The sequence below is a fragment of the Sylvia atricapilla genome, chromosome 5, assembly GCF_009819655.1.
Source record: "Sylvia atricapilla isolate bSylAtr1 chromosome 5, bSylAtr1.pri, whole genome shotgun sequence".
NCBI classification, from domain to species: domain Eukaryota; kingdom Metazoa; phylum Chordata; class Aves; order Passeriformes; family Sylviidae; genus Sylvia; species Sylvia atricapilla.
The window spans coordinates 70,772,007-70,794,913 of record NC_089144.1 but is presented as its reverse complement, the minus strand read 5'-3'; the positions used below and the strand labels follow the sequence as shown (position 1 = coordinate 70,794,913).

The window sequence follows — 22,907 nt, the reverse complement described above, 5'->3', positions numbered from 1 at the left end:
AAATGAAAGCTGTTTGCCCTAAAAACATGTAAGTCAGAAAGCTGGGCACACTTTTCACTTCACTAGCCTGTATGCAGTCAGAAGCAGTTTTATTAATGCTCCATCCTGAGGTCTCACAAGGCTGAAAGCAAAACTAGGCTCTGCTTGGTGGCAGGGAAAGAAGAGGAAAGCTTACCGTGCAGAGCACAAATCTAAACAATCCCAGGCTGCTGTCCTGGCTCTCAACATAGGGGGGGTTTTTTGGCTTTCTGCTCTTCCTTGGGTCAGCAGTCTCTCCCAATGCACCAGGGTAATTGTGGGCTTGGTGCAGAGCTGGGCTGCACCACACTGGGCTAAGCAGTATGAGGTTTAGCCAAGGGCAAAAGCCCAGGGCTACCAAAGTTTGCTGCCACAAACTTTCCACCATCTTGCTGAAGGCTTGCCACCAACTCATTTTTAAATACAGGACTCGTTGCCCTAATTGTGTTTATATCCGAAACTCAAGCATTTTACTCCAGCTTTTGAGGATCTCTAACATCTAGTCACACTGTAATACACCATTACTTCTGTTTGGCACTTGGCTGAGCTTCCATCGCTCCACGTTTACCCCCTCCATCATCTTCCACCAGCAGTTTCCTGAGGTCAGCTTGCTTGTGCTGTTTGTCTGGGATCTGCAGATAGGCTGATGCTCCCAACAGAGCCTGCATTAGACAATCATGCTCTGGTCACATCCTTGGTCCCATCTGGGTTTTCCAGGTGCCTAACGCCCTTGTGGTGAGTTACTCCCTAGGCAGCAAGCACACATGCACACCATAAGGCTGGGTTTCGGAAAGCCCACAATGAACCAGCCCCATCCACCACAAACAGCTTAAGCAAACACACAACACGACTGGATTAACTCCACGTGAGCGCAGCTGCGGGCAGCACACAACTGGGGTCGCTGCACGCACCCTCCATGGCAACAGCACTTCTGTTCAGGAATGCCCCTGTATCCAGCAGGTCACCAGATGGGACACAGGGTGACAGGGCACCCACGCACCACCCTAGTGCAGCACCTGCCTGCAGGACATCCACACAAGCTTACCTTGTGCTCATGCTTCAGTGCCAAAAGGCGCACAATATACTCCAAGTGAAATAGGATCTTTTAATATCACATATCCAAACAAATAGTTCTCATTTCAAAATGCAAAATAGGTCCTTTGAAGATCAGATGCTCCCAGGCTGTGTGAGCAGGGCGGGGCACAGCTGACTGGCACAACTGCAGAGGTCAGACCTCGTTTCTTTGGTAAGATACATGCTGGGAACAACATGAATGCAGAGTTGTACCAAAAGAGTCCATTTAGAAGACTAATTATTACTCCACATCCCTTATTAGAGATTTTCATTTTAAAACAGTCATATACATTAAATAGCTCTCTGACATCTAGACAGCAAACATTTGAAGTAGCACATATTCCGCTACCCCCACCTTTTCAGAACAAGCAACATATGTGGGAGAGAAGGGAAACATTAAAAACAGACTGTCTGTCTCACACAGTTTATTTAACAATAGGTAATAAGAAATCAATTTTAACAGTCTATACAGTGATCGAAAGTTCTTATTTATAAGTAACCAACTTGAATTGCATGATATACAACATTTGAGGGTTTTTTGCTTTCTATTTTCAAGTTTTACAGAAAGTGGAAGAGGGTGGGAAAGGGGCATGGGAGAGAGAAAGCAAGCATAAAGAAGAAACCCCAGCGACTTTTTCTCAGGTTGAAATAATCCCGTTGGAATTGTTTCTTACCCTACCCTCTTTTTTATGTTTTTTTTTCTTTGTTAGATGTAAAAATAACAACAAAAAAAATTCTTTCAAGAAAACAGAAACCACAATATATATACTACATCCATTTGGCAGCTGCCCCTGTGTATTTCCAAAAATGTTGTCTTCTCTCTACATGTACAAATTACTTTAATACTTGAAGATTTTTTTTAAGCTCAGACTCTTGTATAGAAAATTCTTGGAGGACAAAAGTAGACTTCAGGAGGGGACTGAGTTATTTAATATTTTTACATTTTTCAAAGAATTGACATATTTCCAACCAAAGAGGAAAAGATTGGTATTTATTTTTTTTATATATATATTTATATATGTAATGTATTTTTAAAGCAACATTAACCCCTTTTGTCCTCCGGTTTTAGGAAAAAGTTCTTCTGTGTTTTTCTGTTGTTCTGTTTTTGTGGTGTTGTTTTTTTTTTTTGCAGTGATATGAAGAAAAACCAGAATAAGGAAAATGTTTACCATCTGCCTCAGTAAATAATAACTATCAATATTACATATTTTCATTAATTTAAAAAAAATAAAACCTATTGGAGGCATGAGCAGGGCATCCTTTGGTGAACAACCAAAAGACCACCTTCCTCCCCCGACCTCCCCAACACACACGAGGGAAAAAAAAAAAGCCAAGAAAAAAGACTGGTTATGATTCCAGCCATAACAAAAATATATTCTTTGTACTCTACTGTCCCTCAGGTTCATTATTGGTTTGTTTTTAAAACCATAAACTCTGCTGCAGCGTTCAGATGTGTTCCAGGGAAAAATGTCACTTTAGCTAAGAAAGATTCAAAAAAATTTGTCTTCAGTACAAAAAGTCTTGCGAAAATAAGTTTTTTTTTTTGTTTCTTAGTAATTTTTTTTTTTTTTGCTCCCAAAATGCTACAACGTGTCTAGTGTATGTCTAGTGTACTCTGTGAAAGGTTTGAATTCAAGTCTGAGTTCTCGGAGCTGAGCCCCAGTTCCGTGGCGCTTGTACCATGGAGGCCTGCCATGCCAGGATTGCTAGCAAGCTGGGAAAGCATTGCACTCTGGTCTGGGCTGGCAAAGTGCCCTTGATCCATGGGGTTAGCCTGGGCAGCTACCAGTCCTGGATGTGGGGAGCTGGTCTGCGGGGAGACATGGTGTGGAGAAGGCTGAGGCTGCATCCGAGGGGATGGGCTGGAATGAGGGGGCTGGGACTGGGGCCGCGGTGAGGGTACAGGCTGCGGAGAACGCACTTGGTTGGTGAGTGATGAAGGGAGCTGCTGGCCCTGAAGGTGCGGGGACTGGGCCTGATTGGGGAGCATGTGCTGTTGGGGGCTCATAGGATTGGGCTGAGCTGGGGACCCCATCTGCTGCTGCAGCAGCCTTTGCTGGAAAGCCTGTTGCAAACTGGCTCCTGTCTCTGCACTCATGGCCTGTGGAAGCTGGCTTATTTGTCCCATGTTTCCTTGTTGCATCTGCTGCATGTGATGCTGCATTCGCTGCTGCTGCTGGGGATATCCAACACCCTGGGGCTGCTGAAACTGGTTGTGGTTGGCCATCCCTGGCCCCAGTGCCGGTCCAGCTCCCTGCTGCTGCTGCTGCTGGTGGCGCTGCTGCTCCATCATCTGGTGCCGTCTCATCAGGAGATCTCGGAACTGGGGAGCCATCCCCGAGTGATTCATATTCATCTGCTGCGCCTGAGGATTCATCCCAGCCATGGCCTGCTGCGGCTGCTGCTGCTGCGGCTGCTGGGGCATGCTGGGCCTCTGCACTCCCGCTTGTATGGGGTTCATGTTCTGCACGGCTGGGTTGGGGTGCACACCTCCTTGCTGCCCCTGCATGGCCTGCTGTGGCTGGAGCCCCGGCTGCCCCTGCGGGATGCCAGGCTGCCCCGCCATGCCCTGCGGGTTCTGCGACCCCGCGTACTTGGCTGCCCGCTGCTTGATGAAAGCGGCCAGCAGCTGAGGGTTGGAGTGAAGGATGTTAAGCACCTGCTGCTGCTGCATGGGTGAGCTGGGAGACCTGAGAGTCCGCAGTAGGTTTTGTAAGGCCGCCTGGGGCAGAGGTGATTGTTTGGGCTGAGCAGAGCCAGGTACCTGACCCATCCCTGGCTGAGGGGCCATATTCATTGGCTGACCTGGCTGAGCTACTGACATCATGGATGGCCTCTGCATTCCTGGCTGCAGCTGGGCTTGGGGCAAGGCCCCCTGCACCCACGGTGGCTGCTGCTGAATTCCTCCTGGCCCCATTCCTTGATCTATATGGCCACCGGGACCTCTGCCTATCTGTGGAGGGTTCATTCCCATTGGTGGCATCTGGGGCATCTGGTGCTGAATCGGCCTTTGGAAGATCTGAACCTGTGCCATCTGGCGCTGGGTCTCTGCTGCCCGCTGGATCTGCATGGCCATTTCCACTGCTGCCGGAGGAGGACCCTGAACCGGCGGCTGCGGTGGCTGAGGTGGAGTTGGAGGCGTCACCTGGCCACCTGCCTTGCCCTGGGACACAGCGCTGGGGGGCTGAGTTCTCGGCATGGTGTAGGGCGGCATGCTGTTGGGAGGCGCAGGCTGAGGCTGTGACACAGGCTGGGGCAGAGGCTGGGGCTGTGGGGTTTGCGGTGTCGGGGGTTGCTGGCCCGTTGGAGTCGTTGGCGTGGCCGGCGTGGGCGATGGCAATCCTTGCTGCTGGCCCGCCACACCCGTGCGCTGCATGCTCGCCATCCTCCTTCGGAGCATCTGCGCCTGCTGCAGGCGGTGCTGGAGCTGTTGCTGACGGAGCTTGTGTTTGATGTTGAGGCAGAAGGGCACGGGGCACTTGTTCTCCTGGCAGTGCTTTGCATGGTAGCAGCAGAGAGCAATGAGTTGCTTGCAGATGGGGCACCCTCCGTTGGTCTTGCGTTTGCAGCCTTTGGTGTGCTGGACGACCCGTTTCATCTTCTGACAGGACGGCAGCGAGCAGTTGGCATTGCGACACTGGCAGGCGTGCACCAGGGACTGAATACAGCGCTGGATGCTCAGGCGGCGCGAATCGCCAGGGCTCTGCGTCGTGGCAGTCTGCTGGTTGTTACTCTCATCATCTAGACCAAGGCCTAGTTTTTCCATCTTGTGGTCGTGGTTTTTAGTGTTATAGCAGGTGATGCACAGGTCATAATCCTGAAAAGACAACAAAGAAGAGATTATGGGTGTTCCTGAAACTTCGTAAAATAAATGAATAAATGACGTCATGCCATGTTAACAAATTACTCCCAGTCTGTTGCAGGCAAATTGTTGCTCTAGGGAAAAATTCAATCTTTTATGCCATGTTGAGGTACTAGAGAAGGCATAAATCCAAATTATAGCCAGAGAGAGTGTGTGGGTGTAAGGGTGTCTGAAAGCTACACAAATATATAAACCTTGAAAAACAAGTTGGCTCTGAGCTAGTAAGTCACACATTGTTCAGCTGGGCCAGAAAAATTCCAACAGGAAAGGAGAAGAAATAGGCAGGGAACAAATAGCTGCTCATCTGCTTCTGCTTCAAAAGAAGAGGCCAAGAGTGGCAGAAGAAGTACCAGCTTTCAAAGAAGAATGAAATGAAATCTGCATTTTTAGTTTTGAGATGCGAGTTAAACAACAGGGAGTGCTGAAAGAAAAGAACACATTCAGTGAAGGCAACAGCACATGAGTTTGGGTTGAATAATTGACCTTTAAAAAGTTTTAAGTTCTTAGGATTTACTAAATCATAGTAAATTTAGAATTTACTTTCTGGTATATACCAAGAGGGTAAAAGCACACATGCATATATATATGTAACCAGAGGAAATGGAAGTATCTAACTGTAATTAGGATCAAATCTGAGTCAGTCATTCCCTTCCAGCACGCTACAAAACTAAGTTAGAAGCCAGATACAATGGTAATCCAGCTTCCAGTGGGCATTGAACCAAACCCCTGGACTCAGTCTTGAAACACACTGGTTTTGCAAACACTTCTGAAGACAGGAATGCTGTTTGCAGCATTTTACAGAGACACAATAGAGTAGTGAAGGAGTCAAAAGAGTATTGGGATCTGACTTGCAGCACAGCAAAACCTCTGCAATAAACAACAGAGTCCTCCTTACAGAAATACTGCAGCCCCACACTTCTGACTCTTGAAGGAAAATGTATGCATTGCTCTTAAGAAAAATCAGCTGCTCCTACCATTCCAGCTCAAGCCATGGCTACAGTTCCCAATTTCTTGGGCAGCAACACCTTAAATAAACTACATAAAACACAAATCTATTCCAAGCTCTCCACAAGGCAGAAATCACACTCCAAGCAGCACATTAGCAGAACCACTTCTAAAGGAAAATGTTTTCCCTCCTTTCTGAACTGCCAGCAGATGAACTGCACAGATCTTTTTCCATCAGTTAATAATGAGAAATCAGGTAAAGAGCACTCTGGGCACAAAGATACAGGAACAGAAGCAAGGAAAACTTCACCAAACGTACCTCACAGACAGTGCAATGCCATCTGGTCTCCACATGATGCTTGCACTCGTTGCAGGTGTAAACAAAGCGGTCTTGGCTCTGGGTATGCAGTTCCACCAGCATGCACATGGTTGACCACTGAGCCCTTCGTAGTGAGGAGAACTCCAGGTGCTTGTCTCTAGCAAGGGTTAGGAAAGCATCACGCCCATCCATCAGGTCACATGGAATGAGCGGGTCAGGCTCAATGATGGGGGGCAGGGAGTTGGCTGCAGGGCCAGCAATGAGACGGATGACAAAGAAGACCTGAAAAGTAAAAAGGCTTAATATGCTAGCACTTATCAAGACGGTTTGGTCACCAAACCTCATTACAGAGTGTACAGTTCCAGGATCAGCTAACACTGAATGACCTGCCACCAGGTGGGGTGCTTGTGAGGCCGGGAGATCTCAGACCTCTGGGTGCCCTGCGGGTTCACTTTCCTCTGAAGAAACAGGCAAGGGGCACGGGACTGAACAGTAACAGCAGAACTGTGTGGCAGCCTAGACTGTTAGGAAGTTCTGCATGACCACAGCTGCATTTATTCCCACCGTCTTTGCAGCAAAGAGTGCCCAGATGTACTGGTACTGTTCTCTCTCTGGGTGAGCCACTCAATTCTCCAGCCAAACCTGTATAATTTACAGGGCATGACTCTGAAGTATCAAAGCTTTGTACATCTCTTTACTGAAGTAAAAGAACATTCCTCATTCAATCAATCAATCATTACCTCCTTGTGCTTCTCCATAGTGGCATACAGCTTTTGGGAGAGATCATTGGACACATTGGGCATGCCAGGCTTCTTCTTATTGCCACGACTCAAACTGCTCTTGTTTTTACTTGTCTTCTTATTGTTCTTCTTTTTGGCATTTTTGCTATCTCCCTTGCTCACCTAGCAAATTTAAAGACATTTAATGTCAGGTATCTAAGCAACACCACATCACCATTTTATTATTTTTACACATTCTGTTAACTGCAGGACAAAACACACTTCACAATCATTTACTCTGAAGACACATACTAGGGTCCACAGAAACATTAAATTATTTCTATTAGAATTACTCCAAAAGATATCAAGATGAGCAATACATACATCCAAAAATATTAAAAACATAGATGCTCAGGACATGCAAGCAAAACGTTATACAATGAAACTTGTCTGTCTCTTACAGCTACACACTTTTGGACAATCACGGAGGGGTTCAATAGATGAATTCTCAGTGCAATTCAGAAGTAAATAAACTGCAAAGTGCAATTGATATTGCACTAAACAATGGTAAGAAAGACTTAAACCACCCAGATTTAGTTTGCTACAGCTCTGACAAATTTACTTTTAACAGATTGCATTAAATTGATTTTAGTATGAAGCTGTACTGAGTCCCAAAGGTGTTAGTAGTGCAACTTCTATCATGCACCTGTCATACCCTGCAACAGTCAAACAAAACAGATCAGCTTAATTTCAACTCTATTCTGTTGGCTGCACAGAGAGTCCCTCAAAACCCTACAGCATAAGATGATCAAGGATCAAAGTAATTGTTAATTGTTAGCCAAACAAGCTTTTTTCCTATGCTTAAAGTATCTCTGCAAGAATGGAAATTCCCAGTGAACATGGATGAGTATCATGTCACTTGGCAGTACAGTTTATTATTGCCCCTTCTTCAAGAGTGAAACACAGGATCAATAAAGAATTAAAAATATTTGCTATAATAACAATAACATTAAATAATAATGTACTGCAAGCTTGCCCTACCTCAGGATTTTGGGGCCAAACTGCTGTGAAGGCTCAGCTAATATTGACCAACCTCACACACAGAGCTAAATGAGCCTTCACAAGTGGTTTCTGGCTATACTAGAGAGATGAGGACTTAAAGCTTTGCCTTGTAGAAGGCAAACAATACCTTCCTAAGAAAGATGTTATTTAATGCAAATTTGATATCACGTTGCCTAATTTCCTGCGCTTTGTTTAATCAAAGTCCTTGAAAGAAGGTATTTCAAAGAGCAGCACAGGATAATCACAATTTTAAATTGGAACATTAAACCTAACTTTTTTTGATCCAAAGATCTTCCAGCAAAAAAATTCTATCCCCCCAAACAAATCTAGTATGTGATAAGGTGATGAAGCAGTAGTGTTTAAAGAATTAACTAACAAGTACTATTGCATGAGCAAAACTACTAAATTTATCCTAGATTCACCACCTCTTCCATAAATGTTCAGAGCATAGGCAGATGCATAAATTGTGCATTTGTTTACTTTCAAACTTGCTGTTAAATCAAGAGGCATCTCTTTTCTTTTTGAGTTGGTTTTTTTTTTGTTGAACTTGATAACACAGTTGTACATTCTCAAAAAATATTGCACAGGACACCAGCAAGAAATTTCTCTAGTTTGAAGTAGCCCAACAAGAGTTCAGCAGTAATTTGTGCTTCAGATCCTCAATGCCTTAAAGCTACTAAACAAACCTACTGACAGTCAAGTACTAACTCACAGCATTCCATTACTTTCTCAGAACATTCTGCTAAGACTGGTGTTACAACATCTAAGTTAGAAAGAAAAGAGTGATTTAAAAGCTAATGCTTAAGGAAAAGACTTCTAAATCAGCCTGAGGTGGCAACATGATCATTGACAACAACTGAATTTCAACAACAAAATACTTGAATAGCAGCTGTTTCAGCAAAATTGCCTTTGGTAATTAGATAGTTTATAGCCATATACACACCCGCCTTTCATCAATATGTAGCTTAGTGGTATTTTACTAGCTCTAACTTATAAACTGTAAAACTGAAATTTATATTAGAGTGAAAAGTGAAAAACCCAGTTAACCGAAGTGCCTTTCCCCACCCCTCTTTTTTTAAATAATTAGCCATATATAATCAGAACTTTTACATTAGATCATGAAAAACAGAAGCATCCTTACATCTGTGCTTTCATTACTAGTGTTTTCTTCTCTCTTCCGTTCTTCCTCCTCTTGCTCTAGTTCCTTAATGCTCTCCTCCAGAACATTAGGCCAGAAGTCCCCTTCAAAGTAAGGGAGCTCCTTTGCACTTGTTAGACGGTCTTCTGTTGCCTGCTTAAATATGTCCTAAAAGAGAGCAAATCCACTTTCAGTTATCACTATTACAAGTCACATAATGAAAGGCGACATTCTCAGTGAGCGACAAGAAAAGGCATTACCAGACTAAACAAAGGAAAGCTTAATATTTCAATTCATTTTCAGAGAGCACATTCTAAGTGCAAATTTAACATTGTAAATTTAACACTGTACAATTGGTCAAATATATTTCAAATATTCCCACTCAAAAGAAAGAAATTATTACTGTGTGCTAGATTTCAAGGTGCATTCTTACCAATTGGGACATTGTAATCACCACAATCTCAATGCTCATTTAAGTCCTGATAATTCCAAAGATTTACTAATAAGTGCATCAGCATCACAGCCCTGCAATTTGATCTAACACAAAAAGATTTAAGATTCCATATATGTTCTTTTGCTTTTTTACAGTATTCCTCAAGAATTGAGTTTGTTTTAAGGAACTGTTTTAAGTCTTTCGCTAGAACGATTTCAGAAGCTATATGTTTTGAAGAGAACATGTTTTAACTTTAAACTTCTGGTGCTCAATTCGCTCAAAACTAATGCAGTAAACACCAAGAATCAGGCACAATGTGTAAGGCAAGGAAGAAATCAAGACAAGATCGGTCAACATCCCCCAAGTACACAAACTTAACTCACCTTGTAATCGTGGACGATGCGCTCTGACACAGACTTGTCCAGCATCTTTTTGTACCACTCTTGCAGTCGCTTGGGTTTGGGTATCTTTTGGTCAGGAGGATGGCAGTGGAAGATGTAGTCATCTCCTTCACTGGGCGGGCACGCCCAGATGTGTCCAGTAGTATACCTGGCGTGGTCAGACAAAACCGGGACATGTGGGCCCTGACAATGGACTCCCGTGCGCTCTCCTCTCTGACACCAGGTGGCGCCAACACCGACTTGGCGACTGTTCCCGGACCTAACATTTCCATCTTTTCACTGATTTTCCAAAATCCGGCACTATGTATGGAGCACTTACATATAAAGGGTGCACATTTTACAGCCCACATAAAAAAACAAAGTCTGACACAAACCTGCAACTGCCATCTCCCAACTAACTAATGGGAGAAAGATGGATTCTAGGTATTTCAGTAGTGAAATCTTGAGACAGAGCAGTAATACTTTATCCAGCAACATTTAAAAACCAGATTTACTTAAAGAGAGAATTCACTTTTCTATTGTAAATCCTCTGGGTTTTGAGAATTGGTTTGAAAAAGTTTTATAATTATACCTGGGAATAAGCAGGCACTGCCAAGCTATGGTATTGGGTACACAACCTAGAGTATTATTAAGATAGATGACAGCCAGTTAGTAGCAGCTGCAGCAACTGTAACACCTAAGATCACTTCTTCGCCCTCAGTTCTTCTCTTAGTTTTTGAAAAGAACTCTAGTAGGAGGAATCATCAGTTAGAGAAAAATAGCCATCCTTGCCCTGTTGAGAAACAGCTCTGCAGAACCCTCCCTAAGCCCTGAGAGCTGCAGCTAGTTGCCATTCCTCCTGCCTGAGAACGGAGAGATGATACTGCGTGACCAAGATTGTTTTCCCAATATGAGAACATGATATTACCCATTAGCACACAAAACAGCATTAAGTAAAGCTGAGGCTTGAGCTCTGTGCAGCAAATGTACAGACTCACAGCTTAGAAATCAGACAACAAAAAAAGCAGAAAAAAGCCTAATGTATGCTTTTGAAGTAATAAAAACACAGCACCTCACTGAGGTACTGAAGATAGTACTACTTACCTCCATTTCAACTCCCCTAACTTTTCTCACCAGCTGCTTTAAACATAGTTTCTAACAATCTCTCCACAAAGTAACTTCACCAACCTACACTAGGTACCTTGACAATAGAGCAATGCTTACTTCACTGGCCTTCCTACTCCAGTAATCATGGTAATTTAATTTCCACCTTTCTTGTTACTGAGGTTGTTCTGTGTTCTTTTGTGCTGTCCAAGTATGTTTTCCTCTTTCTTTCCTAACTCTTCAGTTTCTCACAATTTCAACTACTCAAGACTTCTTAGTGGCCTTATACAACTGTTACAGAGTTAATCAGTACAGACAAAACACACAACTTCCTCCTTGTAAGCAAGGGTAAGAACTTGCTAGCCCAAAGGACTGATCTAATTAATGCCATAGCATTAAACAATGACAACAGCACTTTATGGACTGGAGAAGAGGCTCACTGTTTCTACTGAGATTCAAGAAAATTTTACATAAATTTGGAAAGAAAAATATCTAAAACAGAGACCTCCCTTGAAAAGCCTGCAATCCCTTTTTTCTCTTCTTTTCAACTGTACACAGCTGTTGTCAAGTTATTCTATCACAGGTTGATACTTAGGCACCATATTCTTTACTATAGGATGAAGTAATTTAATTTGCAGCAAGAACCACTCAGCAGAAATGCTGTACAGAAGAAAATGTTATAAGATACTTACCCTAGTTTCTTAACATATTCTAGATATCCAATTAGTATTTCATGGTAGACAGCAGTCCTCAAGCATTTAGGGCGGAAGAAATGAACGCTGTCAAGGTAAGATATATACACTCGCCTAAAAAAACAAACAACAAAAAAAAGGCATGAGAAAGAGGACGGATTTTTAAGTAATTCTACAAGTTCATTAATGTTATTTTGTTATTTTATACATCTGAAGTATCCATTACAACAGCAATCTGCAAAGCCTCTGATCCTAATATACCTCTAGAAATTTGGCCTACTTTTGATATCCTAGCCTCATCCCCCTAAAACTATTCAACCTTGAGAACAGAGATAAGCAATCCTTAAGGCAACACCATCTGCCAGCCAGCATCCTCAGTTAGAAACAACTCTAACATTACAAAAGGTACTTTGTTTCTAGAACCTGACACACTAAGGGGGTCTCACATAAGCACCTGGGAAGCTCTATAGGAAACTACAGGAGGTTCATCCAAACAAGAGAGTGCTAAGGTAAAATAGATGTTCATGGGTTTCCTCACCTTTGATTGGGTGGAGGGCAGTCAGAGCCATATTCCTGAACATGCATCCCAAAGAAGCACAAGTCCACACCATCAATCTCCTCAAAGGCAAAAAGCGCTTTTGTTCGGTAAGGGAAAGACTCTGCCATCTCTCCACTGTCTACAAACCTGCAGACCAGAGGGGAAAGAGGAATACCAAATATATTCACGTATCAGAGACTGCATGTTACTACTAGGTGAAGGCAACAAAGATGAGGGCTACTCTAAGTGTAATTTTAGTGCAATTTGAAAGTTTAATGTTTACAGACTACTCAAATATGAGGCAGCCACTTTTTACTGTGAAAAAGACATCACAAAAAATTATTACGCTGCTGGAACACCTGTTTGTCATGAACTGACTGGTGATGAGGTTTTGAATACAACAGTCTTTTTTGACTGGATATTAGAAAAAAAAAATTCTTCACGAAAAGGACTGTCAAGTATTGAAGTATTCCCTGGCTGCCCAGGGAAGTGTTTGAGTCACCATGCCTGGAGATATTTAGAAGATGCGTAGATGTAGTACTCAGAGCCATGGTTTAGCAGTGGCCTTGGCAGTGCTAGGGTAACAGCTGGACTCAAGCTTAGAACTATTTTCCAACCTAAACGATTCTATTTAATTAAGTGTATCATTTAAGTACAAACAGCTCCCACTTTTGCCAAAAGAAAGCAAAATTAGAAACAAACATACCTTGCTTTCATTCCTGGCTTTACTTCGACAGTTTTGTCAGATGCGTGTACCACCCTAACTGTGACCTCTCCTGCCTCAGGGTGATTCTGTCGTCTTAGGAAATCATTGACTCTGTTCTCCAGGAAGGTACCAAGTCTTGTAGCTGGTAACCCTGCAGGAGGAAAATACAGTTCTAAACATATACAAAACTGAACTGTTCATATGTGATTTCTCTACTCAGATGTTAGATGAAAAATGATTTTTAATACATGCAGTATGTTAACATACATTAAAGCTTTATCCTTAAACCATGCCACTTCTAGATGGGGTGAGCTGCTTTTCCCCTGCAGGCACATTTATGGCCTGTACACTATTTAAATGAATAAATAATCTGTATTTCAACTCAATTTCTATCTTGTCTTAAAAGTCAATCACAATTAAGGTTTCTCCTGAATAGATGTTATTAATTACTTAACTAGGATTACAAAACACCTCTTTCAGACACATCTTCACAAGCAGACGTTACATTTGGAACTGTATTCTGTCTATAAAACTATACTAGCCAAGTTAGTATCTCTATTTACCAAAGAATATCTTTCAATAATGGAAGTGCTCTAAAACAGACTATTACCTAACACTACCACCTGTGAATGCAAACACTTGGAACACTACAGAACTAAGGGTCAAAACTGACCAAAAGGATCCTCCTTGAGTTCCAAAAATCTTATACACAGCACAAAAAAATCTTATACACATAAAGGCCACCTCTTCCCCATTCTTAACATATTTTTTAAATTTGCTGGTGGAAGTGCCAGAATCTTACTTTTAGCAGAGAATTTGTTCTCTTTCCTGGTTCGTCCCGTTTTCTTTAGGCAGCCGTCACAGACGAAGCTGAAGCAAAAAAAAAGAGAAAGTGAAGGCACCCCAAATCAGACCACCAAGTTCTCTGGCATCGTACCATTAGAAGCAGAATCGTTCACCAGATCTTATCTGGTCTGGAAAATACCTTAACTGGAATTGGAAATAAAAGCACAAAGAACAGCCCAACTGTTTCAGAGTTGCAGAGGAGGATCTAAGCTCCAGGTGCTGCATACCCTATGAGTCATCACTCATCCACATCACCACTGGAAAGCCCAGGGAAGTCTCCACTGGCAGGTCTGACAATATCAGCTCAAAGTATTCTTGGAGCAAATAGGCTCAAACTGCTGTGTCTGGTGATGATAAGACACTGCAACACCAAGCATGAGCATGATTCTTTTTCCTAAATGCCCAAACAAACTGTATACTGAAATGATTCCATGATTCTTCCTCACTTACAGGACATCCACCTTCTTCTGCAGCAATGTGGATGGGACAACAGAATGCTAAATTCACAGTTTTTTGACAAGAAATAGGACATTTTAGCTCTTATAAAACTTTAGCAACATATAATTTATCATCCTTTTAGAAGTTTTTAAATCAATCAGAAGAAAACACATAGGTTGATCAAGAACCATGGAGCATCTAAAGAAAATTATACTGGTTTTTAAATTTAATCTGATCACTGAGGTCAAAGAAGTTGATTCACCTGTGTCATAGTTTAGCATGAATGTGAATGGGTTTTTCGTAAAGGAAGTTATAGCAGGAATTAACAGCTTGGCTGATGAATAAGAGTGTTGTATGAGCTCCTGGAGACTCAGTCTTAAATCAAAGGTTTCAAGTAATTTGGCTTCTTTTTTTTTTTTTTTTTTTTTTTTTTTTTTTTTTTTTTTTTTTTTTTTCCCCAGCTTGCAAGGAGCTAACATTACTTTGTAAATTAGATGTCTGAGTTAAGCCCCTCCCTGAGCCAGGCTTGGCCAGGCCTCGGGGGGGACCCTGCTTGTAAAAGAGTGGTTGAGGCTGGTAACATTTTTTTTTTTCTTTTTCAGCTCCTATAATGAGGAGAAGAGGAAAATTGTAGACTGGCAGTACTAGTCTTGTGGCAAGGGCCAGGGAAGCTGTGCTCTTAGCTTGGCTGCCAGAGCCTCTGGTTTGAAAAAAAAAAAAAACAAAACCAAAAAAAACCCCTTGAAATTTTTTTTTGGAGCTTCAAGAAGCTGATTTAAGTTTGAGTTGTTTTAGATTTGACTAGAAGTAAATAAAAGTCGTTTATTAATGTTTTTGAGCATGCTTCCTCTTCCCCTTCTTCTCTTTACTATTACTTGCAGTTTTAAAGTTTTAAGAGTTAGCTAGAGAAGAAAAAAAAAAAAAAACCTCTAGGCAAAGACATTAAATAAATTCTTGTTACAAATTTCTTTGAAGATGACAAAACATTATGATTTGTACAAAAAAGAGATCAGTCTGAAACTGTTACCAGAACTTAAAACATCTTTTCATGAGAGGCTAGCATTTCTAAACATAAAAGGCTGAAATGCTATCTTCCACAGAAAGAAGCATTGGAAACATTAAAGATTAGAAAACTTCACACACAACACTGTAAGATATACTGTCTAAATTAGATGTTACCCTACAGACTGTTTAATGGAAAAAGTTACATTCCCTGAAATTTTTACACAGTCTTTTAAATATAAGGAAGTTTATGCATAAGCTCTACCAAGTAGTAAATATGCTATCTACTTAATAAGGAGAAATTCCTCACCCAGAAGGCCAGATGATCTCATTATGAAGAACACAGATCTGGTGCATTTTTCTTCCACACTCTATACATTCAACAAATCTGTACAAGGCAAAAAAAGGCAAAGAGAGGCAAAGGTTAGTAGTATCATTGCTTGCTTGTATTTTTTTGTAATATTTTATTAGAGCACTTCCAGCATTTAGGCCTTTGATTCTATTTAACATAGAGTGCACATCTATGCTGAGAAGAGTCTTCAGAACAAACTAAGAACCTGCCAGCTCAAGTCAGGCAGTCTGTGCAGGGAGACATTATTACCATTTGCTTGTCTTACCGCCATCCACTCTTTTTTTTTTTTTTTCTCAAGTGAAGCCCTTTTAAAGGATAAAATCTGTAAACTGCATGTTGCTATATAGAGTAGAGGAAAACGGACTCACACATGTCAAAAAAGAAGAACCAAGTGAAATACCTGTTAGTTGCCTCACTATGCTTGAACCCTGGGATATATTGCAAATATACTGCAGAAAGGTAGGAAGGAAGAATACAGAAGCAAATACCTAAGTCACTTCCAGAAGATCAGCAGAGATTTAAGGACAACTGAGGTAAGTCATATTGTTTACTTCCCAGATATTGGTGGATGTAATTCTCCAAAATACTTAAGGTTGCTTCAGATATTGGGACAATCTGACTCCTTTTGAACATGCCTGTCTAAAAGTTTGAGACTTCGCATGGATAGTTGCAATCTATGTAGAGAATGTGGTGTCACACTAAGTTAGGCTTATATTCTATCTTAACTTTAACAAAGGGAAAGAAAAGTTATGAATCAAGCTACTATTCTCTCTGTCCCACAGCCCCTGTAAAACAGAAGAACTGGCTGACCCTTGTGCCTTTAGAAGAACGGTATGGGAACAATAAATTTCCTTTTTGTTCAATCATTAGAGAACAGAGATAACATTTACAAAATAGCAGCATAGGTGTATGATGCAGGACCATGTAAAGCAGCTTCAAAAAACTGCTCAGGAGTATCCAGAAAAGCAGCTGAGTCACCAACATCTTAATGTTACTGAATGACTACAGCTCTGCTTTTAGAACAGTACAGAAGAACTGACTGATTCAAAATATAGCAATTTTTCCTTTTACTACAGCTGCCTATAAAATGCAGCAACTAGAAATGCCAACAGAACCAAGAGCTACTGCCAAATGACTCAAATCAGTTCTGAGACTTGAGAATTTGCCGCAACAAAGTTTCAAAGCAGATGATCTGCATTCATCCTTCTGTTGAATCCACATTCAAGACAACAAAATGGAGTCATTTCAGCCCATACATCCAGTGTTACCTATTTCTCAAGCACAGCCACAGTGGTTGAGGTTCTCAGCACTGAATGCCATATCTGCTGATTACTGAGCAGCCCCTACCAACTTACAGAGGTAGGTGAAACCGGGAAAAATTCAAAGACAAAGCTGATGGTGAATGAATAACATGTATGTTACAAAGTATGTATAATAAAATGAGGATCATTCAGCAGTGACAGCAATACTTACAGCTCAGGATCCAGTGTATCATTTTTCCTCTTTGAAAACTGTTCTTTGTTTATCGTGCTATGGAGAAACAGGCAATAAAACTCAATTTTAACACAAGACAACAAAACATTCATGCAATATAATATCACACCTATCCACAAACCAAGACAAAACCTTCAAGCAGAATTTTTAAACACTCACTGGCACTACAAGGAAAGTAATTGCATTACACAGTGACAGACAACTGAAGTGTATGCCACTCCACTTTGTCTGTGGAAAACACCATTTTTCTCTTGTAGAGAACATTGTTCCCTTATTCAGTTTTACTACAGGATAAATATTAAAGCTTGCTGACAATTCAAGTTTTGGATAGGTCTGATCACTATTTAATGACAAAAAGATGACCTGATATGCCTCATATTCTGCAGGCAGAGAATTCAAATGATCTTTGATTATTGAGAAAAGTAGGTTATCTTTTTTCAGATTCCCCTAGCCCTCCTCCTACATCAACTTCAAAAGATAAATTTCAGCTTCCAAACTCTGCAATGCCAACCCAGCCACTACTATACATTATCTTTACCTTCTCTACATTATTTTCAAGGCCTAAAATTCCATCTTTTTGACAGTGAGGCTACTCAAATCTGTGAGAATTTACCCCAAAGAGTATTCTGAATAACATGAGAAGATCAGTATGTCCCTCTCTGATAAGCAATGACACAGATTCACTCCAACTTGCATGAGATAAATTAACCTTCCTATCTCCTCTTATTTCAGTGTTTAATCTGAACATTGCCACCTGCAGAATACTTGAAGCTCCCCATAAAATAAATGATGAAGTCAAATATCTCAATTACCTCAAACCATTCTTATAATATGGTGCATGGAACAGGACTCTCTGACTCTATACTGATTAAATTTTAAATCTTTGCTTCTACTAGAATAGCAATCCACTCATCCACAGGAACATGACATGGCCCATTGTACTGACCAGGATACAACATTATTTCTTCCTTTTTCCTTCCAGAAAGGTAGATCACAGAATCCTAGGATGGTTTGGGCTGGCCAGGACCTTAAGAAATTATCACCCCTGCCATTGTCAGGGGCACCTTCCACTAGCCCAGGCTGCTCAAAGTTCCATCCAACCTGTCCTTAAACACTTGCAGTGATGGGGCATCCAGAACTTCATTGTGCCATCTGTTCCAGTGCCTCACCACCCTCATAGTGAAGAACTTCTTCCTTGTATATAATCTCAATCTACCCTCTTCCAGTACACTTACATCATCCCATTTTTTTCTACCTGCAGGGCTTGTTGCACTGCCTTCCCCAAAAAACATTTCTTGAATAGCTCAGAGAGTAACTGCTTGGCACTCATTTGTCCCTCAAGGGCACTTCCTTAAGTCTCCAAAAATTCTGTTTCAAGATTTTTTGGGGGGGAAGGTATGAGGAGGATACAGCAAAATGAGACTTCCCCAACATTTTGCCACAAACATGGTAAAAGCCATGCACAGCCTTTTATTGTGTCCTCAACAGCTGCATAGCACTTCTCGTAGGCAGATGGCATTCCAGCAGTGAAATATTTGTATGGCAAAGGGACGTTGCCTGCTTCTGATTTGGATGAAAAACAACCTGATGTTGAATACAAGTTTAATAGCATAGCTAGGGTATAAAGAAAATGGTACATTTGACATTTCAAGCTATGTCTGTCACACACTTGCCTGCAGGCATAGTTATTTTTCTGCGGTAGAATACTTGCACTTGGAAAAAGCCATTTTCTTCTTTCCCTTCTATGGGTACCGTTGCAATTTTAAGCACTAAGTGCTTATTTTTCACTAGTTCAGTCAGTCCAGGTTTTAAGGACAACACCAAGTCCAAGTCCAGGCTTTTACGAAGGATGTATCACCCACCTTCTACTACCCTAAAAACCTACAGCTGAACCCCCCTTCCCTACAGAAAGCACTGTGGGCTGTGCTATAGCTCACAAAAGCAGAGCCCAAGCAAACACAAATAACTCACGTTTGAGGTTGTGATGGGTCATCTCCCAGAGAAACGCTCTCCCCTTGGATTTCGTTGAAGCACTTCTCACAGAAATGATACCTGTCAGCAAGAAGGCCATATTTGGGTGAACTGCTCCGTCCACACAACACAGCCCAAGTCAAGCAACGGAGCCACCAATCACAGCAGGCCAAGGAAGGGACAGGAGCAGAGAGCAGGTCATCAACGGCGACAAGGATATTCAATGATGCAGATTTATGGGCCCCACATTGTGTTTGGTTGGTTTGGTTTTTTGGTTTGATTTTTTTTTTTTGCGCAATCAAAGCCAAATGCAGACAATGACAAGCATGAAGGAGAAATTAAAAAAATAACACACACAAACAAAGAAATGGGGGTTTGCAGGACAAAAACAAAAACATAGAAGCAAGACAAGACAACACAAAGCAGAAAGCCAAGGCAAAGCACAGATTAGCATTAAATCTCTCAAATGGGTAACAAGCAGCAAACGATAAAAACAAATTAAACAAGAGTATTCCATTCTAGCATACCCATATACCCTCTTCATTTTAATAATCCATGCCATGTACAGCAAAGAATTAAAATGAGACAGGGGAAAGAGCAGAAGGAAGGAAGAACTGCTACTGACTTGTACATCAGCACAGCAATTCTGTTGTGAGGAGGATCTGCAGGAGATCAATGGAAGAGAAGTAGTCTTCCATATTAAATGTATAAATGCTGAAAGGCCACAGAATGCTCTCTCAGTTGAGAGGAAAAGCTAAATACCAGGAACTTTAGGAACAATAAAATCTGTCCTCAAAATTCTTACAGACTAATAGGATTGTCAAACTCCATGTTAACTAACATCAACTAGACACATAATGCTCTACATGGATATGATTGTGCCATAGCCAAGTCTGCACATAGAACAGTCCAGCCATCACTACAGCAAGCATTACAGAGAAAGATTTCATTTGTACTTCAATAAAATTGAGATTAATTCAAGATTCTACTCTAGCCTTCAAAAATGTTCTAAAGCTATGGCTTCTCCATTATAAGGCAAGCTAATTGAGTGCACAAGACAGTTAAAAACAAAAATAATCAAACAAGTTCATTATAAAGCCACACTAATCTATGTTATTAGCAACTGTTAGGCTAAAAAGACAGGTCTCAATCTCCTTTCCCAGTTTTCATCTGAGATAATGCAGAGAACAGTACTTCTGGAATTATACATTTAAATCTATGGATATATGCATCTGTATATATGATGTAATCTACAAGTCACATGTAGGCACCAGTTACAATGCAGACATTCCCTTTTAGCATTTGAAAACATGTCAAACGTCAGATTTCTGAGCAATACTCTTTTGGTTCATCTAGTGCTTGCCCATGGACAAACATAAGCAAAAGATATGACATGACATGACAAGCTCTACGCTACATACAGGTCTAAAACTACAATAGCTATTGGGGGATATTATAGAACTTAAATAGGAGAAGCTTAAAAACCACCATTTGCTGCTAAAAACTTTTATGAAGCTTTAAAAGGTTAAGATACAACTTTTGATTGCTTTCATCTGACTACTAAGGAAACTACAATTCTTGGAAACTTTTGGCTTTCAGGTAAAATCCTCCATTTTTGTCATTCTGGTTTGTTTTGGGGCTGTTTTTTTGTTTGTTTGTTTGAAGTTTTGGAATGAATGAAGAGCAAGAACTACACAGATTGATGGATCTTGAAGTTAAGCAGTTCTCTGCTCTAATAGGTGCATTCTGGTGACAAGCAAGGGAATATGGGAATGTTAAAGCATGTGTTTGCCTGCTTCTTCCTGCCTCACTTCCCCAGCTGTCAGAGATGACTAGCAAGAAACCTCCTTTCAGAAGTAAAGTAAGTTTAAATCTTTTAATAAACCCCAAGTAAAAAAGATACTCAAAAGAGTGGTAGAAGGGACAGCAATTACAAAGCTACTGATAGCTACTGCCAAAGACAATTCCCTCAAGGAAACTTTGTGAAAAAAAGCAAGCATCAATCTGCTGAAGATCTGAATACACAGATCTTCTAGTTAAGATGTGCAGGACAGAAGTAAGTTTCCTCTTTGGCATTAACATCATGAAAAAAAACAAAGACTTGCCAAAACCAATATGTATTATGAGCATTAATACACTTTCTGTGTAGTCTGCTCAGTGTTCTGCATGAAAAATACTGCTGCAGAGTAGGAAGCAAAGGCAACAGACTTGTATATATGATTTGCAGGTAACTGAAGATTTAATTAACTGCAGGATCAAAATGTAGTAAAACATCACATTTCTGCAAACAAAGGAGGGAAGAGCAAAGGCTGCAGCGAACTTTTGCTCAAAGAAATCATTATCAACACACAAGGCAAACTATTCAAGAGCCCTTCCAGCAAAAACTTTTATCTTAAAACATAAAAGTGTATACATATAAAGAGGGTGTCTATGTAAATACATGCATGCCTATAACAGATTGATTGCAGCATGCACAAAACTGCACCAACTGAGTTTTCCTTACCTGTTCTGGTAACTGTAGTAAGTGGCATCTCGAGGGATCGTGCACAGCTGTTTGCCATAGCAACACAAAGTCTGTGGCGAGAACTCCAACTGCAAAGAGGAATGGGTCATCTTAGTACTCACACATTTTTCACTTGCTCTCCGTGGGAAGCAAGTGTGACCCAGACAGTGAACACTTCCACCTTACTCTGTGCACAGATCTCTCCATACAGCAAAGAGTACAAAAAGTGCTAGTCACAAAAGACATTAAGTGGGCTGTTATTCTCAAGTTAACTCTTCTCCGAAAACAGAAAGCACATCAAAACAAGAGAAACAGAATTTCAATATACAGTGGAATACAGAATTTCTGAAGTAATAAAAACACACCTGTTTATAATTTGCAATAGCAAAAGTTTGTCCTAATCAAAATAAGCCTTCTGTTGCTGACTTTTTTCCCAAGGGCTTAAATACAAATAGATTATTTAAGGACTAGATAGAATTGGAAGACCCACAAAATGCTCAAATTCAGATTACTCAAGACAGCTAAATCCTGGCAAACTTCAGAAATTTTTGACGCACCATAACTGATAACAACTGCAACTGCTATATTTTCCCCCTTCAATTCAAGGAAGCAAGCAACAGATTAAAGATATGTACTTTCTTACCTTTCTTCCACAGCAATAACCAAGGCTCTGCATAACTGGGTCAATTTCTTGCTCAAACACCTCTGCCAGTTTGGAACAGTACTTGTACACCCGGGATGTTTTGCGGTTATACAACCAGGCATTATTGAACATGAGCCAGATGTCATCTACATACTGCCATGGTTCTTGATACTGTCCTGTGTCCAGTTTTCTCTTGATAGTAGAGAGATCCATGGGGTTCTTCACTATGTCAAAATAATCCTGCAAGCAAACGCAGCACATCAAAACCTTCCCAGAGAACTATGTTGTGACATGATAGCATTCTCAGCGTATAAATTCTTCTCATCAAGAAAAACAGGTTCCTCCCTGACTGTCAAACTGCTTGTGGCACACAGAATGCAATCTCTAAGTAACACCATATTATTCCCTAGTGTTTCTTTTCATTATTCCTTTATTTCTCAGGTACTGTTGCTCATTCACAACTAATGAAATTAAATCACTCTAATTTTAATCAGCAAAACAAGTATTACAAACAGTAGAAAATGCCAATGTTTTTGCAGCCATTGTGATCCAAAGACATACACAAGAACATTAATATAAAGTGACTGTCTTCAGCAGCCCGGAAAACCTAACAAAAATAAATAACTTTATTCTGTGATAAAACTTATCACATCTTCTCTAAAGAATGC

At 41.0% G+C, this 22,907-nt stretch overlaps 1 protein-coding gene across 1 annotated transcript in view; it reads right to left on the bottom strand.

Moving 5' to 3' along the window:
- Positions 1 to 1,103: 1,103 nt before the first annotated feature.
- EP300 (E1A binding protein p300) overlaps positions 1,104 to 22,907 on the bottom strand; it is a 62,545-nt gene continuing 40,741 nt past the window's right edge. The window contains exons 19-32 of the mRNA XM_066320087.1: positions 22,240 to 22,479; positions 21,597 to 21,685; positions 19,094 to 19,174; positions 17,102 to 17,158; positions 15,587 to 15,664; positions 13,793 to 13,860; positions 12,991 to 13,141; positions 12,285 to 12,431; positions 11,747 to 11,860; positions 9,954 to 10,119; positions 9,141 to 9,305; positions 6,959 to 7,120; positions 6,219 to 6,500; positions 1,104 to 4,909 (exon numbers count right to left, since the gene is read on the bottom strand). Coding sequence (XP_066176184.1) covers positions 2,687 to 4,909; positions 6,219 to 6,500; positions 6,959 to 7,120; positions 9,141 to 9,305; positions 9,954 to 10,119; positions 11,747 to 11,860; positions 12,285 to 12,431; positions 12,991 to 13,141; positions 13,793 to 13,860; positions 15,587 to 15,664; positions 17,102 to 17,158; positions 19,094 to 19,174; positions 21,597 to 21,685; positions 22,240 to 22,479 — 4,023 coding nt within the window. The 3' untranslated portion in view covers positions 1,104 to 2,686. The remainder of the gene's footprint in view (positions 4,910 to 6,218; positions 6,501 to 6,958; positions 7,121 to 9,140; positions 9,306 to 9,953; positions 10,120 to 11,746; positions 11,861 to 12,284; positions 12,432 to 12,990; positions 13,142 to 13,792; positions 13,861 to 15,586; positions 15,665 to 17,101; positions 17,159 to 19,093; positions 19,175 to 21,596; positions 21,686 to 22,239; positions 22,480 to 22,907) is intronic.